The 17,460-nt window shown below is 40.5% G+C and overlaps 2 protein-coding genes across 2 annotated transcripts; both read left to right on the forward strand.

Moving 5' to 3' along the window:
- Nucleotides 1-11,345, forward strand: LOC147318437 (14-3-3 protein zeta/delta-like). Its single transcript, XM_086310375.1, has 6 exons — nt 1-149; nt 2,106-2,417; nt 8,629-8,752; nt 9,551-9,714; nt 9,924-10,019; nt 10,267-11,345. The coding sequence occupies exons 2-6, from the start codon at nt 2,115-2,117 to the stop codon at nt 10,318-10,320; spliced, it is 741 nt and encodes a 246-aa protein (XP_086166501.1). The 5' UTR covers nt 1-149; nt 2,106-2,114; the 3' UTR covers nt 10,321-11,345.
- A 939-nt stretch (nt 11,346-12,284) lies between these two features.
- On the forward strand, nt 12,285-17,460 carry LOC147318438 (polyadenylate-binding protein 1A). The gene is made up of 16 exons (XM_086310374.1): nt 12,285-12,584; nt 12,899-13,125; nt 13,327-13,520; nt 13,684-13,799; nt 14,178-14,317; nt 14,416-14,510; nt 14,636-14,773; nt 14,972-15,067; nt 15,156-15,428; nt 15,552-15,642; nt 15,746-15,868; nt 15,980-16,122; nt 16,424-16,508; nt 16,603-16,733; nt 16,875-16,965; nt 17,078-17,460. The coding sequence occupies exons 2-15, from the start codon at nt 12,933-12,935 to the stop codon at nt 16,962-16,964; spliced, it is 1,908 nt and encodes a 635-aa protein (XP_086166500.1). The 5' UTR covers nt 12,285-12,584; nt 12,899-12,932; the 3' UTR covers nt 16,965; nt 17,078-17,460.

Consider the following 17,460-nt stretch of genomic DNA (forward strand, 5'->3'; position numbering starts at 1 on the left):
TGTCATGGTAACGTTTGACGTCAGCCCTCCTTTTCTCCGGCAGTGCCTTGGACTGATGTGATTGGAAGGAAACCCCGTGGACTGCATTCAGTCGGGCGGCTGAGAGAATCAGCTGTGGCTTGGTAACACTGACATCTGCCAATACTCAGGTATGAAATGACTTGCAGCTTTTTAAAGTGCATTTTGAAACTCGTATGTATCATCTTAAGGTCTTCTGACTTTTCATTAATCAGACTAGCTATAGAGATTCATTGTCTCCAGTTGGTAGCAGGGTTGCGTCTTCCGGCGACGCTCATCAATCTAAAGAACAATGGCATGGCTAGCTTAGCTAACGTTACATTGTGGGATATGGCTAATGTCTGGTTTCAAAAGGAAATGGCAGACGGAGAAGGCGTGTCTGTCGAATAATTGAAGCTCTGAAATTTTGGCACTCATACAAACGGCACATTTTGTTTAAAACGAGGGTATTTAGCGATTTATTAATTAAGCGGTATGATGCTTGTCATCTTAAATTGAAAGTTTTTACAATTAGGTGCCTAGTGTTGAAAGGAAAAACGAGGTTAATTGAAATGTATTTTCTTGTGTGCCACCAGGCGAGCAGCTAGCTTAGTTCAACTGCGATACACACCTTTTTAAAGGCGTCGCGCCTACTCAGCTGTCTCCTGTTTTTCCTTGTATTCTTGTAGTTAACATTGTGTGTAGATATTTTATTTGAAATTGTGAGCATGACGGGCTACCTATGAAGTAGTCACGTTTATGCAAGACTTTTGCTTGGCGTTACTCTTTCAGGAAATAGACGGGGCCATACTTGAAACGAGTCACGCGGGCCTGAATGTAGCGGTTGTTTTTTTCATTCACTGAATTGCGTTTCTACGGTGAGATTGTGTGTTTGAGTTTGCGAGAAGCGCTTTTGGGTCAGTATCGACTACAATAGTGACTTTAATGCCAGTATAATGTGTCCAAGCACGCTTTACTTTGCGCACTTTAGCTTCCGCTTTTTGGGCAAGCCACAGGTACAGGGAAGGGTGTGGTGTGTGTACCGGAGGAACAGAGAGGCGAGCCAGCAATACAGGATTGAGTTCTTATTTTTGTCCGTACGGTGTCCACTAAATTCTCTTGGCATTATATTATTCTTATCATCCCTTCTGCACATCTATTTGCTGATTAAAGTCGATGCATATTAACATGGTGCATTCTGCTCCTAGGCGAGGGGTACACTGACGGGCAAAGATCGACTTCCTTGTTCACACACTTGTGCTCTTACGGTTATAAGAAGTTGTTTACTTACGGATAACATGACGGTTACAATAACTTTTAAAATTTCCTAGCTTATTTGGCCAAAGATTGGAACTGAAAAAAGAAATGCATTATTTTCTGTATGTTAGGATGGATCTGAACACAACACACTACACTACATGTACTGGAATGGAAAAAAGGGATTGATTTTTGTGTAAACCCACTGGCTGTTTTTGATAGGTCAATCGGATGTAAGCTATTGACATAGTAATGACAATTCCTATGTGTTGATGTGTGCATAGTCTACATAGTGCTTTAGGCTGTAAACTCTAGCTGGTATTCCACAGTTCTTCTGTTACAAGTCTACAGGATCTCACATTGCCCTGTAACTTGCAGGGCTAATACTGTACAAGATGCTTAGGTGGCTACTTGTAGTGTTGCTGTGCAGGCTTTGTTGGCATATTAATTAAATAGATCTACAGCTTTGTTTACTGGTCTTATTTAAGCACAGATATCCCTTAAACAGAAATATCTCCGTTTTTTTCAGTCGGTCACAGTCTTTCTTTATGACTATAAATAAATCCTTCAAATGACAGGAAAAACTTCCACGGCATGCATCATTGTTGTTCCTTGTAAAGGTACTGAAAGACGGGGGGGAAACTCAATTAAACGTGTTAGGTGATGTGTGCAGTTTTTTTTTTTGTTTTTTTTTTGTTTTTTTTAGGACCCACATTCATTATTGTATTTCCACTTTGACGCATTAAATGACCCTGAAATGAAAAATTGTATCTGCTGGTGGAACAGAAGAGTTGTCATACTACTTTTTAACTTAACTGATTTCAACCTTTTCTATGTTCCCCATTCTCCAGTGAACAGTCATGTCTGAGGCACCTCAGAAGGAACTGGTGCAAAAGGCCAAGCTGGCCGAGCAGGCTGAGCGTTATGATGACATGGCTGCTCTGATGAAGTCTGTGACAGAGGAAGGCCTGGAGCTGTCAAACGAGGAGCGCAACCTGTTGTCAGTGGCATACAAGAATGTGGTGGGTGCCCGTCGGTCCTCGTGGCGCGTGGTCTCCAGCATTGAGCAGAAGACCGAGGGCTCTGAAAAGAAGGTAGCCTTAGCCAAGGACTACCGGGAGAAGATTGAGACTGAGCTGAAAGAAATCTGCCATGATGTCCTGGTGAGATTCATTTATTATTAATTCATTATTTTTTCTTTTAGATTGGGGGGGTTAAGAGACATGGCTGAGATTGTTTGGACATTTGCAGTGGAGGGATGGTGGATGGTGTGGTACTAGGAAATGGGCTATTGAAGCTGAAGCTAGTAGTGATGAGCAGAAAGGCCTCACAACAGACTAATGGATGGAGGAGATGCAGAGGGTCAAGAGAACCTTTGAAATGATAAACTCAAAGTCATGAAAATTTGTTACACATATACTTTTAATATGTTGCTGAAATCTTTAAAGTTGTTGAGGCTGTGGTGATTTTCCACAGAAATATTCCACCAAAGGCACAGGAAAAATAATGGGAATTTGCTTAAAGATTAGCATGAACTGTGTTCCCCAGGTTGGGGGGGGGTGTAATAGAAATAATTCAGTCTAACAGTACACCATCCTTGCTGTGACCTCAATGCTAGAACATAATTGAGTTATTGTTAAAGATCATCTCGGCAATAGTGGTTTGCATTTGACCTTACTGATGTATGTAATGAGTCTATCAGCATCTTCTCATTTGAATATCCTAACATACTTTACTTGTCCTCTTGGCAAAGTCAGCTTTGCTGTATTTTTACTTTTGTACCATTGTGGAAAGGGTGTTTATCTTGATGCCCAAAAATATGATTACAGAAGTATTCTGTAAATATTACAAAGATTGTAATGGAAAGAGCGCGTATCTTTAAGACTAGTACTTATACAGCACACTTCTCTCCATTTTTTTAATTGATTAATGAAAGCACTTTCTATTACAAACTTCACCAAATCACTTACACATTTACACACATACAAGTACATTTTTATACACTAAAGCGCCTTCTAGCATTAACACTCCAATGGATGCATAAGGGAAAACTTGGGGTTCAGGGTCTTACCCAAGGATACTTTGATATGCAGAACAGAGGAGCCAGTGATCAAGCCACTGATCATTTCAATTGGTGGAAGACCCACTCTACCTCCTGAGCCACAGCCACATCTTAATAAAAATAGTGTACATGTACATACGTGTACATACCTTAATAAAAACAAGCAGGTGAGATGTTAGAACGCTTTTATTTTTATTTTAGTGGACACTCAATACAATAGACAGCTACTTGGGGTTTGTTAAACCTGAGTAGCGAAGAGACCGCGAGGGGGTTGAAAACGATGTGCCGGGAGTCCGCTGTTCTTGCCGGCTGTAATAATCCTCGACCTCGCTGTCTGCTATGGAGCTGGCGGGTCACAGACGTCTCCGAAAACGTCGGAGCGCGTTTGGAAATATATGATATCTTGATAAATCGAGCATATATTTGAAGTTTACACAGCTACATTCTCGCTTGAAAAGAACTTAATAGTTTATTTTGTGACCCAGAAAGAGTAATATTTAAAAGTTTTTAGCCCCGCTTGTCCGCCATTGCCGCGTTTGAGTTTTGGACGAAATGCATTCTGGGATATTTAGCTGTACCAAGTCCACACAAGTCACCACCGATGCATGCTCGATAAAACGGGTGGAGCGAGAACACATCCGGGACTTTTTCGCGTTCTCGGCTTGATGCGTACTTCGAATTGGAACAGTACTTGGTCTCCGACTGATGACGTATCACAAGTACACGAGAAGGCAAGTACGCATATTGAGAAAGGCCCTTTATCTTTAGTTACCAGGGACAACTTGAGTCTCTACTTTGGACTGTCCAGTTGAAGTAAACTTGAGATTCCAAGTTTAGCATGCTGGGAATTAGGGATGTTCCTGGCGACTAATTTCTTTGTCAACTAAATGAGGCAAAAAAAAAAAATCAAGTAACTGGCTATTTAAAAACAAAAACACTCAGATTTCAGGTTAAATTTAAGAACCGTTCAACTACAAAAAAAACTCCAAGCAAAGGCTTTTTTAAAACGTTAGTCACATTCTTCAGTAATGAGTCATGCTGCCCAACTGTGAGGCACCTTGCAATCATGCACTCATGTACCCTCGGGGCTCCTTTGGGTAGGACAGCACCTGTCCACCTCAGCTAGCTCCTTTCGATGTGGAGGAGGAATGGCTCTCTTCTGAGCCCCTCCCGAGTGACTGAACTCCTCATCCTATAAAGAAGGGAAAGCACATCCACCTCTCAAATAACGCTCAGTTATGCTGCTTGTCTCTCTGATCATTTTTTTTTTTTTTTTTTGTCTTTAAAAGAACTAACAGTAATGGTGTTAACAAAAAAATCAGGCCAAGATAAATGTTTTTTTGGCGTTTCTTACCAACTACGCTTGATCTGGTGACAGATGTTTGCATAACATTAGGACACGCTATTCACCGGCAGTGGTTAGAAAGTAAAATGTAAGACAATTAGATTAAACAACTATTACATCTGGTACCAGCTAGTGACAATAGTAACTAGAAAGTGCATTTTCTGAAGAAACTGCAGTGTGAATGCTGAAATCTGAATGTATTCACTGAAATGAATTAATTGCTGAATGTTAAGTTAAAAATGTTGAATGAGCTGGAAAATACAGAATTTTTAACCTGAAAACAAAAGTGCAAAACTTTCGAAAGCTGATGTTCAGACAGAAGAAGTTGGAAAATAGCTGAACATGTTTAAAATGTAAATTAGAAAAAGATGAGTAATAACAAAATAAAATTTAGAGTCCGAAAACATCTGAATGAATATTAAAAGTTCATATTCTTTGAATCACTGAATGACTAAAATGTGATCCCTCCACTTGGCTCCACACAGTTTAAAAAGTTTACAACTCTGAGCTTTGAAAGACACGCTGTTGGAAAGAGAACAACAATGGCTACATTTTGAGGGTAAAATGATGGCTGTAGAGCAAACACTGTGGACACAGCAGCAGTTGAAAGAGAAGTGTTTAAGATGAATCTTGGCAGAGTGAGAGACAGAGCTAGTTAAGCAGGCAGGTGTGAGCCTGGTTGCTATAGTGACTGCACCCAATGGCTCCATACACACGCACACAGACATGCGCCTCACTTCTGCTGCTTAAAATAAACAGAAAAGTCAGCCCGAAACAAATCCTTCCCAAATGAAAAGTACAAGTCGTATTGACAAAATTCTGACCCTGAAAGAGTTGGAGGGAAGAGGCTGAGCATTGGTGACATTTATGAAAGAACCATAACACCTATTACAATAATAAACACATTGGATGAAAGAGGGCAGCGATGGCTACGTTTTGAGTGTAAAATCATATCTGTAGAGCAAACGCTGTGGACACAGCAGCAGTTTTAAGAAAAGATTTTAAGATAAATTTCCCCCCTCCTCCCACTCTACCAGGAGTCTAAAAAACATACGGAATAGATAATAAAATTTTAAAATAATAATAAAGATTAGAAGAACAATACTGTGAATGCATTCACAGTAGCATGAATGCTTGAAAAACGCTAATGATTAGTTGACTAATTGTGCATGTCCCTACTGGGAATATAAATGCACACATGGTTATCTGTTTGGAGGGTTACAAAGCCCTCATCTTTCTTTTGGCTTGATCAGCTTGCTGCATCTACATTCTTGTTACCAGATGAAGTATTTGTATTTTTGAAAAAGATGCATTTGTTAACTCCACTAATAGTTTACTTTTTCTACTGATCTTAGCCACTTGTTTTTGTGTTAACTATTTTTATAATTTTTGCAAACATATTAAGTACTCTATCCATCTGTCGGAGCTCTGCTTCTGTTCATCCCTTTCCCTGCGCATTATCTGCCCGGTGACTCATTGAGCCCTAATCCTATAATGACAGAGGCTGAGCTACAAATGTTCTGGCTCACTGCTCTCCACTTCCGCCAAAAAGCCTTATGGGGACTGAAAGAGAGAGCCAAATGGGCACATAAGGGGTGTGGGACAAGTGCACCAGCAGTGCGTACTTTAAGTGGACTAGTTTGTGTGAGCTTTCATCTGGCCCAGTCTAAAGACATGTTTATTCCTGTTCTTAGTAGCAGGACAAAAAAAGCTGTTGTCACAGACAGTGCAAACATTACTGAGGATGCAAAATATTTCACTTAATTTCTTCTTTTAAGGTTGGTTTTAAGCAATGTGATGTTAGTACTTGTTACATAATATAATTGTAGCAGTGAGTGCTCCTGCCTCATGGTGCCTGCACAAACACGTGTGCACACACCCTGATGCTCACTCTCACTGGCATGAATAAGATGAGGAACCACGTGTTAACTGGAAGGAATCTCCATGCAGACATAGTTTGTGCATTACTGTCATGTTTAGAAATATTAAGTTATTCCATATTTTAGTAATAACTCTCTGTTCTTAACTTGGGGATAGAACTTAAGATAAAAATGTAATGAAAGCAGAGTTGCTGCTACGTTGTTATTGGGTTTGTTTGTTTGTTTTATTTACTCCCCATCATGCCATGGTTGTAGTTTTGATTTTAGCCTTGCCAGTGGCCCAGACCTACATTGACATCCCAGAGGGCTTCTCTGTTCAGTCACATCAGTGTAACAGCACTCACAAAATGCTTTTAGACCATTTTTGTAATGTATTTCCATCTTGCAACATTTATTTTTCCTAAGGAACAAAACTCAGCTCATCATGTTTTTGGAGGTCATATTTAAGACCTGTGAAAACATACAAATCAAGATGTTATTTTAATGGAGGTTTAACATTTGGTCACCAATGCTACAAGGAACAATTCTGCTTTGCCATCTGTAATCTCTTTATTGCACAGCTCTTGTGAGAAGTGCAAATGGCCAGATGGAAACTACATTAAAATTAAAGTATTCATTCATCGTTGTATACAGGCGCTTTGAGTACTCCGGGAGAGTAGAAAAGTGCTATATAAGAATCAGTCCATTTACCGTTAATGTTTGATATCGTTTCATTGCTCTTTAATATAGCACATTACCAAGGCACACTCCCACTAAAGAAAGGTATTCTGTTCCCTGCCTGCTAGTATTCATGTTACCCTCAGAACTAGGGTACCAAGTGGTGCATCCTTGTGTGGTGAAGAGCCGAGCTGGGTTCTGAGTGACCTACTTCTAAGCAAAAGCTCATCAGGAGTTCAGCAGCCTGGCTTTCTCCTCTTCCTTCACCCCTGTTGCTTTTCATCCACGCCCTCTTTTTTCCTCTGCCACAAATTTCCCATCTCAACATCTTTACTCCACACTTGTCCATTCAGCCTGTCCACGTTTTTGTTTTTAATTGGACTAGGCAGAAATACCTTTAGCTTCTCCTGTAGGCTCAGGAAACAAGTGATGAGTAGAAATTGAATATTAACAGCACGTGATGTAAGAATACCGTTTTTTGTCAATGCATTATGCATACATTTACAATAAAGGTCACAGATGACTGCTGCAGTTTTGGCTTCAATGTTGTAAAACGTGCTTGCATATAGGGCTGTGCAATATGACCAAAATGTCATATCCCGGTATAAGATGTCTATCGTCCTGACAACGATATAAATGACAAAAATGTAACATTTTCTGTAAATTCTGTGAATCTCGGGCAGCTCGACTTGCGTGAAGTGTTTTCAGCTGGGCGTTGTGTACCTGGAGTCGAGTGTTTCAACCGATGCGTGAAACTATACATTTTTAGACATAAGTTGTAATGGCCGCAATTTTCTTTGTGAGTATTTATTACACGGCGTGCTGCGGGGAAAAGCCTGTTCTAACATTTGAGTCTAAGGTTTATTTTTTGGCACCTGATGGCTCTTTCTTTGCTTCTCATCTGTAAACACTGCATACTGTTTCACGTGATTCAATTTATTTTGAAAAGTCTCAACAGGATCTTGAGCTTTATTGTGAAAGGTTTGTGGAAAATAAACAAGCGGACGGCGGCGCCACGTGATGGTTTTACCGTCGTTGTTGCTAACGACAACGCATAAAAACAGTTGCTTGTCCGTCCGTATTGTGGTTATATTAAACATAAGAGAAAGAGAGAACTTTAAGAAATTAATATAGCCACTACAGTGACCATCAAAACGATGAAAAAATATTGCCGTAAACAGATTATTTTGCGACACCACGAAACAAACGATAGCGGAAAATGAAACAATAGACGTTTTATATCGTCGTCCGATATATATCGTTATATCGAACAGCCCTACTTACATATATTAGAGAACATGTTTTATATGCACTTTGAATCACCTTGTTGTTGAATTGTGCTATATAAATAAACTTGCCTTGCCTATTATATTAAATATCTTAGTCCATTGTTTTCTAAAACTTTGCTGTCTGTTTTTGTTTTCAAACAGGGTCTCTTGGACAAGTATCTTATTCCAAACGCTACAGCAGCAGAGAGTAAAGTCTTTTACTTGAAAATGAAAGGCGATTACTATCGCTACCTAGCGGAGGTGGCTACAGGAGACACCAAGAAAGGTAAGCTCCATTTCAGTATGGTGATGGTTTAGATCTTTGGCTGACTGAGATAAACTGAAATATACATATTAGATAAGATATCAGTTAACTTGTGAAAGTATCGGAGTGTACTGAATGACTGTGCTCTTTTCTTTATACTATTCTTTTGTAATTATATTTAAACCTTTTTCTCTTAACACCACAGGGACTGCACTTTATTTTGTTGACTTGTTACAATGACAATAGAGATTCTAATTCTGAAGTGTCAAAATGTCCTCCTTGAGTAAGAGGTAGGATGAATGTACTAAGGGCTAAAAGATCTTTGGTAGTTGCTGTCAGTTTTTAGAAAACTTTGAAAAAGATTACATTGAAGCATAGGTTCTTTTATTTTTATTTTTTTTTACATACGATACCTTTTATTTGGTCTACAGTGACCAGCTTGGATTACTTGAATATTTTTCTTGGGATCAAATCATTATGGTCCTTTCAGGGATTTCCTACTTTTTTTTTTTTTTGACCCAGATGGTTGGGGGAAAGAAAGCATGCCAGTGTCTACAAATGAGACCGATGCATTCCCTCTTTGATGGTCTCTTTAAAGTTACTAAACTCTACTAATACTGGGAACATGGCTGAAAATTGTATTTTATACTTTTATACAGTCTAGTTTTATATTAAGTTCTGTTCTTTTTAAAATGCATAATGGAAGTCTGTGCAGGTCCCCATGGGTTAGACCAGTCAGATGTGTGTGTGAACAGGACAGGACATCTGTGGTAAATAGTTTGAAAACGCAGCTCCACTGCCCTTTCCTTTCTCTTTCAGGCATCATTTCAAATTCACAGGAAGCCTACCAAGCCGCCTTTGATATCAGCAAAAGTGAAATGCAGCCCACACACCCAATCCGTCTTGGTCTTGCCCTTAACTTCTCCGTTTTCTACTATGAGATCCTCAACATACCTGAAGAAGCCTGCAAGCTCGCCAAGCAGGTAAACTCATTACTCCACATAGCTTCTGTTTACATTTCTGAAGATTTTAAAGTGCTAACTGTAATGTTATTTCTCTGCTATCAATCTTTGAGGACTCAAGTGTAAATTTGCTGTTAAATACAAATGACAGCTAAAACCTGTGTACACAAACACAACAGCTTGTTTTAGGCTATCGAAATCTCACCGAACTGTGTTTTTGAACCCTGTAGGCCTTTGACGACGCCATTGCAGAGCTTGACACCCTGAGTGAAGACTCATACAAAGACAGCACACTAATCATGCAGCTATTGAGAGATAACTTGACGGTAAGTTACATTTCTTAAATCTTACTACTGAAATGACATTTTTCTTCACAAAATGATTTACCTGACTCAGACTAAAACTTTGTGGTCAGCTCTGGTAGTCCCAAATAAGTTATTTAACATAGGACTGTATTTTAACATTCCTTTAAGATTAGATGTTAATGATTTTTGCTGTCCTTGCATGTTTGCCTCTCCTCTGCCGGGTCATTAATTCCTTTCTTCCCACTTACTGCTCCTTCTCTTTCCACAGCTGTGGACCTCGGACAACCAGGTTGAAGGCGAGGATTCAGAGCCAAGAGATTGAGCCAGACCCCCGTAGTCATCCCTGTTGTCCTGCCATTGTCCTGGCTCATCTTCATCATGATCATCAACACTGAGACCACCTAATTTTGATCATTGTCATCCAACTCTTTCCATCTTTTTTTCTATCTAAGGTCTCTCAGTACTCATCTCATTCCCATCGGTTTACTATTCCTTCTTTTTGTAGTAACTGTGGGGAAAGGGGAGGGGAATTCAAGTGGTGTGGTGGGAGGGTAAAAGTGTTTGGGTTTAGATGTTTTTGGGTGTTGCATTATTAAGGTGCTGGGTGAAAGGGCAGTTTCTTAAACTCATGAAACATGCAGCAGGTTAAGTTTGTAGAAGTAAGAAAATATTTAAGCTGTATGTGCTGTACTACTCATTAACGGTGCTGTTTTTGACCATCCTTTGATGACACATTTGTGCTTGACAAAAACAGGAGCTGCCTCCTTATATTTGAGGTGACAACAACTGAGTTTGTACATGGCAAGGGGAATAACAGCAGAGGTAAAGACAGTGAAGATGTGATTGGGAGAAGGAAGCCAAGATTTAGTTGGAAGACAAGGTTACATTCTACATACTGTTGCTCAACTTTCTACTCTTACTATCTTTTTTGTTTGTTTTTAGTAGACTGCTCTTGTATTTTTATGCATCAGTTATGAGGTATAGAAAACTTTGAAGAACAAAAGAGCACGAGCACACAAGCTTGTATTGTTTTTGTTTTGTATTGGCACGGCAGTTTAAAAAAAAAAAAAAAGAAAAAAGGAAAAAAAAGAAAAAGATCCATCTGCGTATCTAATTAATGCTTTTTCAAATTAAGACATTTTGTTTTGTTTTTTCCTTTTCCTCAGTACTTGCCTGAACTGCATGGTGGTAAGAAGTAGTTTTTGGAGGAGTAAAGAAGGTTGTTGTTGGGCTGGTTAGCTTTGTCTGTCTTTGGAATTTTCTTACAGGACACCCAAGCATAACTGTAATTTTTGGGGGAAATGTGTAATTTCATGTAAGTGGAATAAAAAAAATAATTAAGTTTAATGTGTCCATTTCATTGCTACATTGGTGGGATTTGTGTTACAAGTTACCACTATACCCACCTTTTTTTCCACGCAGCAATATAAACGACATGCAGAATCTAATATAATGGATTAGTTACAAATACCGGTAAATAACTACTCTACAACACAGACCACATCTGGAAATTGGAGATGGAGAAATTCAAACACTAAAACGCCTTATACACATCTGAAAGCTATTTGATGGGATTTAGAAGTACACGTGTTGTTTAGCTGAAAATACTTGAAAATCTAGAAAAAGGAAAAAGGAAAAATTTGTGCTGCTCGGCTCCTTGGGTGTGTCTGCTGCTTCACTACCTTAGCTGTGAGCGCCCAGAGCACAGCCATGTCAGAGAAATGCTGAGTTGCTGCCGCATCTTTCAGAACCAACCCTCCAGTGAACACGAGTGCAATAAATGACACGGGAGTGTTCCTGCAGACGTTTCCCTCAGCTTATCTTCCTTGTAGTGTGACAAAGGTTACATGTTCACTGCATGTGAAGGATAACGCTTTATATTTTAGATAATGTCTTTAGTTTTCCAGGACTTCGTCCCAGTAATCAGAAAAGGCAATGGCTGACCGAAACGTGATGGAAGTAGCGTTGTTTAGGACACCAGGTAGTCTCTGCCCCAAGCGTCCGTGGTCTGTGCTTTGCCACCACAAGTATGCCCTTGTTGTTCCTTTTCCCCTCGCTTTTATAGGCGAATAATCACAAGAAATTCGTGAATACACGCCAATTAGAATACAATGTTGAAGACATAACTGAACATATAAGCCTCGTAAGGTGTAGAAAACAGTAAATCTTAAACGTTTATGAGACAGATTATGCGTCAGATTTTTAATTGTAAATTAAACAGAGTTCAAATATCGCGAGATGTGTGACGTCAAGCATTGGTAGCAAACGCGCCGTGGTTTCGAGTGGAACAGGGAAACAACCTCCGCCGACCTTTCTTTCAATCCTGTAATCCGTCTGCGTAGGGTGTGCTCTGGGGCTAGTCTCGGCACACATTTTATTATGAAACAAACCAAAAGCTAGAGAGCACACGCAGACATATTTTTATAAGAAAAACAAAAATCGGTGAAGCAGGATTTGATTTGCCAACTCAAGCAACGCGAAGAAGACGCTGCCAACGGATAAGAAAGAAAGACGGAACGAGAAGAACGTTAGCAAGCTAAGCTGTTAGCCTCATTGTTGAAAGCGTGGGCGATTAACTTTAGCCAGGTATATTGTTAACTACTTGTTTTTTACGTTGAAGTCAGTTGTCCTTTCAGGCATACGTGTTAATTATAACATTTGTTTTGCAAGCTACCGAAATTTGAGTGCTGTAAGTGATTGCGAAAATTAAAATTTCAATTTGGGCCAGTCACATCGGTTAGGCCACGCTCCGACATTTTGCTAATCACGCTAACTAGCCCACGTTGTTAACGGTTAAGCGATAACTGCCTGCATTGGTGTAGAGACGGATATAAATAATCTCTCAAATCTTAAAAGGCTAATTTTGGTTGACGATTGTCCTCAAAATATCGAACTTGCAGTTGAGACGTAGCCTGAGAACACGCTTCGCCAGCCATGAATCCCAGCGCGCCTAGCTACCCGATGGCCTCCCTGTATGTGGGAGACCTGCACCCAGACGTTACCGAAGCCATGCTATACGAGAAATTCAGCCCGGCTGGACCCATCCTCTCCATTAGAGTATGCAGAGACATGATCACCCGTCGCTCCCTAGGCTATGCCTATGTGAACTTCCAACAGCCAGCTGACGGTAAGTTTACCGCGATCTATGTAGAGCATGTAAGGAAATGTGGTACTGACAGACTCCATTTTGAACATGTACCGTGCTACCTCGTTTTATCTTTAATTTTAAACATGTGCTTTATTAAATTATCAACATGCCATACTACTAGAATAATTAAATCACGAAGAAAATGGAAGTAAGTGCAACATATTTGTTTATTTGTTTTAGCCGAAAGAGCTTTGGACACCATGAACTTTGATGTAATAAAAGGCAGGCCTCTCCGTATCATGTGGTCTCAGCGTGACCCCTCACTGAGGAAGAGTGGGGTGGGAAACATCTTCATCAAGAATCTGGACAAATCCATCGATAACAAGGCCTTGTATGATACATTCTCTGCATTTGGAAACATCCTGTCCTGCAAGGTATCATCCTGTGGTGCCATTTCTTCTGGCTGTGTTTTGTATATGAAATCAACTAATTAGCATGACTAATGATTGGACCGTTTAAAGCCTGTAGAGTTTCAATTGTGTGGAATGCATGTTGTTTGTGAATGGTTTTGACCTCCTAAAATCTTCCTTCTCCAAGGTGGTTTGTGATGAAAATGGCTCAAAGGGTTACGGCTTTGTGCACTTTGAGACCCATGAAGCTGCTGAACGGGCCATTGAGAAAATGAACGGCATGTTGCTCAATGACAGAAAAGTGTAAGTGTGCCTACTGTTGTACAAGTCTGTGTTTGAAGGAGTGTGATCAAAGTTGTGTGTGACTGCATCTTGTTCTCCTGTTTTGCCTAATGTACTTTGTTGTTATAGAGCTTAGTTTTAAATCGTGAGGGAACTGAGCTGATAGGATTTATTACATTTTGGTTTGAAGCAGTGAAGTTCACTTATCGCAGTAGCTCTAGAGTTATCACTCCTTATTACATAAGCTGTATGTTGTTTTCCCAAAATGCTCTCTTCAATGTCTGACGCTCATTTTACCAACATAGGAGGACTTTCACCCCATTGTATTTGATTTAAACTTTATCAGAATATATTTTGATGAAGTTAGAAAATAAATTTTGTATGTCATGTTATTAACAGATTTGTTGGACGATTCAAATCGCGTAAAGAGAGGGAAGCTGAGCTTGGAGCACGAGCCAGAGAGTTCACTAACGTTTATATCAAGAACTTTGGCGAGGACATGGATGATGAGAAGCTGAAGGAGTTGTTTAGCAAATATGGTAAGATGGCAAGATTTCAGAGACACACTTTTAATAATCACAAATGCTGTTAGTATGATTTGCTGTGTTATGTGTTGATTAGCTCTTGTGTTTTGTAGGGCCTGCCCTCAGCATCCGGGTTATGACTGATGAAAGTGGCAAATCCAAGGGATTTGGCTTTGTCAGCTTCGAGAGGCATGAAGATGCCCAGAAGGTTAACAGCTTTGTTCTTTCTTGGGGGGCGGGGGACTTTTGGTATCTCCAGAGGCTTTGAAAAAGGCACTTGCTGTAGTTTATTCTTTGAATCCACACCTAATCATGACTTTTGTTTTGTTGTAGGCTGTAGATGAAATGAACGGTAAAGAACTGAATGGCAGGCAAGTCTATGTGGGCCGTGCACAGAAGAAAGGGGAGCGGCAGAATGAGCTCAAACGCAAATTTGAGCAGATGAAACAGGATCGCATGACCAGATATCAGGTTTGTTGGCCCATTTCTTGGTTAGAGCACTTTCATGCACCACATTGTGTCACAAGAACAATTTAAGGAAAGCTATCTTGCGTCTGATTGGTGCAATATTTAATTTCATTGCTGTGATGTTGGAGCATAACCTGAAGGACAGTAGCAGGAATGCTGAACTACCGTCCAACAGTTTCATTGTGATTTTCCATGTACCAGGGTGTCAATCTGTATGTGAAGAACCTGGATGATGGCCTTGATGACGAGCGTCTGCGCAAAGAATTCTCCCCATTTGGCACCATAACAAGTGCTAAGGTAAAAGCTTTGAGGGGTTTATTTGTGATCGTGAAATTAACAAGGCAATAATTAGACAAAATGCTAACCTATTTTTTTGTTTCCCTAGGTGATGATGGAGGGTGGACGGAGCAAAGGCTTTGGCTTTGTGTGCTTCTCTTCTCCAGAAGAGGCCACTAAAGCTGTAACAGAGATGAATGGGCGTATTGTGGCTACAAAGCCACTGTATGTGGCCCTTGCCCAGCGGAAAGAGGAGCGTCAGGCTCATCTAACCAACCAGTACATGCAAAGGATGGCCACTGTTCGAGCTGTGCCCAACCCTGTCCTTAACCCATACCAGCCTGCTCCACCTTCAGGATATTTCATGGCGGCTATCCCTCAGGTGAGTCAACAACACCCTATTTAGTACTTTTCCATGACATAAAACTCTGTTTTGGTCAACTGTACCAGTGTGCTGTGTTTTTTGGAGTAGCAGTAACTAATGACATGGCTTGATTCTTCTCAGGCTCAGAACCGTGCTGCATACTACTCTGCCAACCAGCTGGCCCAGCTGCGCCCCAGCCCCCGTTGGGCTACTCAAGGAGTGCGTCCTCAGCGTAAGTGATTACATGTAGATTATACGTATGCAGCCTTTACTTAAAAAGAGCTAAAGTCTAATGACTGTTTGCTTCCCCCCCATCCCCCCTTTCCTTCTTTTAGACTTCCAGAACATGCCCAATGCTATGCGCCCAACAGCACCCAGGCCTCAGGCCTTAAACACCATCCGTGCAACCGCCACCACCAACACCCAGGTCCCACGCATGATGGCTTCTCAGCGTATGCGTAAGTATTTTATCTTTGACTTGACAGGAATCAGATGCATTTAGTCTCCTCACGAGCCGATGATGAGTTGATGCAGTTTTGATCAGGCTCCTCTTGCTGTTGTCATTGCAGCCACACAGGCGCTCAACCAGCGCCCTGCCAATGCTTCAGCCGCCGCAGCCCCAGTGCGTGCCATGCCCCAGTACAAATATGCTGCTGGTGTGCGCAACCCTCAGCAGCACATGGCCTCCCAGCCACAGGTCACCATGCAGCAGGTAAGATATCAGTGGATGTAATTCATAAATATAATTGCTGCAAATTTTCTAAATGTACACCTTCAGGATATTCAACATTAAATGCAGTTGTACTGATTAATTTTTTTATAATTATTAATTTTATTTCCCCTCTCCCCAAGTGGGGTTCAGACTTTAGAACCTGGCACAGTTATGTGCTGCTTAATAAGCAAAAAGTAATACAAGTATTCATGACTAATATGGGTCATTGTAATTCACGGTCTGCTTCAAGTGGTAAAAGTGTGGTTGTGTAGTCATTAACCCCCCCCTCCTCCTCCTTCAGCCGGCAGTCCATGTCCAAGGACAGGAGCCTCTAACTGCCTCCATGCTGGCTGCAGCCCCACCTCAGGAACAGAAGCAGATGCTGGGTAAATAATTAGTTCAGATTATAAGGAAATAAGTGTAAATGCTCATGGCACGTTATACTCGGTATTTAATTGTTGACTTCGTCCTCCCCTTTAGGTGAGCGTCTGTTCCCTCTGATCCAGAACATGCACCCCAGCCTGGCTGGCAAGATCACTGGTATGCTGCTGGAGATTGACAACTCAGAGCTGCTTCACATGCTTGAGTCACCTGAGTCGTTGCGCTCAAAGGTTAGTGAAACAAGTAATTTCTAATAAATGTGGTATTTCGTAAAGGATTAAATTGCTACAGATGGCCTATGCACCTCATAACTGATGTTTAATGGGAAGTGCAACATATAAATTGGTTTCATAAATGTAATGCTTTTGCAGGTGGATGAGGCTGTTGCTGTGCTCCAGGCCCACCAGGCCAAGGAGGCTGCTCAGAAGTCCTCCACCCCTGCTGGTGTTCCCAGCGTCTAAGGTGTGTTCTCAGGAGAGACATTTTAGGTTCATTCATAAATTGTTGGTGTGCAAATCATATTAAAGAGAAGAAGCAAATGTGTATTTGAGCCCTGTGTTTTTCTCTCTTGCAGATCGAGCATTTTGAAACCTGCTTCACCGATGGAAAAAGAAAAAAAAACTTAAACATTGAAAAACCTAAAACTCTGAAAACATCGCAAAATGATAAATTATTTCTTAAAAAAAAAAAAAAAAAGAAAACGATTGACTCTGCCAGGTCTAGGGATGGTTTGACTAGACCTTGATCATAAACAAAAATTTGTTGAAAAAAAAAATAGCAAAATAGAGAAAATTGAGATAATTAAATTTGAATGCATTCCTCTGTTTTATGTCATTTTACTGTGTCAGTGCTCAGAATATCCACCCACTTTAGGAAGGTGGCAGCTGGGCATCTTGAAAGGTGATTTGTATCGTAAACTACTGGCTGTAATAAACTCAATAAATAATTTGGGCTCTC

This window comes from Aulonocara sp. 'chitande type north' Nkhata Bay, linkage group LG11, assembly GCF_057382095.1.
Source record: "Aulonocara sp. 'chitande type north' Nkhata Bay isolate Kocher_YH1m ecotype deep benthic linkage group LG11, A_spYH_male_GT1.1, whole genome shotgun sequence".
Taxonomy (NCBI): Eukaryota; Metazoa; Chordata; class Actinopteri; order Cichliformes; family Cichlidae; genus Aulonocara; species Aulonocara sp. 'chitande type north' Nkhata Bay.

What these genes read in the sequence shown, in the direction of transcription:
- LOC147318437 (XM_086310375.1), top strand. Translation starts at nt 2,115, where the DNA reads ATGTCTGAGGCACCTCAGAAGGAACTGGTGCAAAAGGCCAAGCTGGCC. An exon ending in TACAGGAGACACCAAGAAAG is followed by an intron (nt 8,753 to 9,550) that starts GTAAGCTCCATT and finishes TTTCTCTTTCAG; the next exon opens with GCATCATTTCAAATTCACAG. An exon ending in TATTGAGAGATAACTTGACG is followed by an intron (nt 10,020 to 10,266) that starts GTAAGTTACATT and finishes CTCTTTCCACAG; the next exon opens with CTGTGGACCTCGGACAACCA.
- LOC147318438 (XM_086310374.1), top strand. Translation starts at nt 12,933, where the DNA reads ATGAATCCCAGCGCGCCTAGCTACCCGATGGCCTCCCTGTATGTGGGA. An exon ending in GGAGTTGTTTAGCAAATATG is followed by an intron (nt 14,318 to 14,415) that starts GTAAGATGGCAA and finishes TGTGTTTTGTAG; the next exon opens with GGCCTGCCCTCAGCATCCGG. An exon ending in GATGGCTTCTCAGCGTATGC is followed by an intron (nt 15,869 to 15,979) that starts GTAAGTATTTTA and finishes TTGTCATTGCAG; the next exon opens with CCACACAGGCGCTCAACCAG.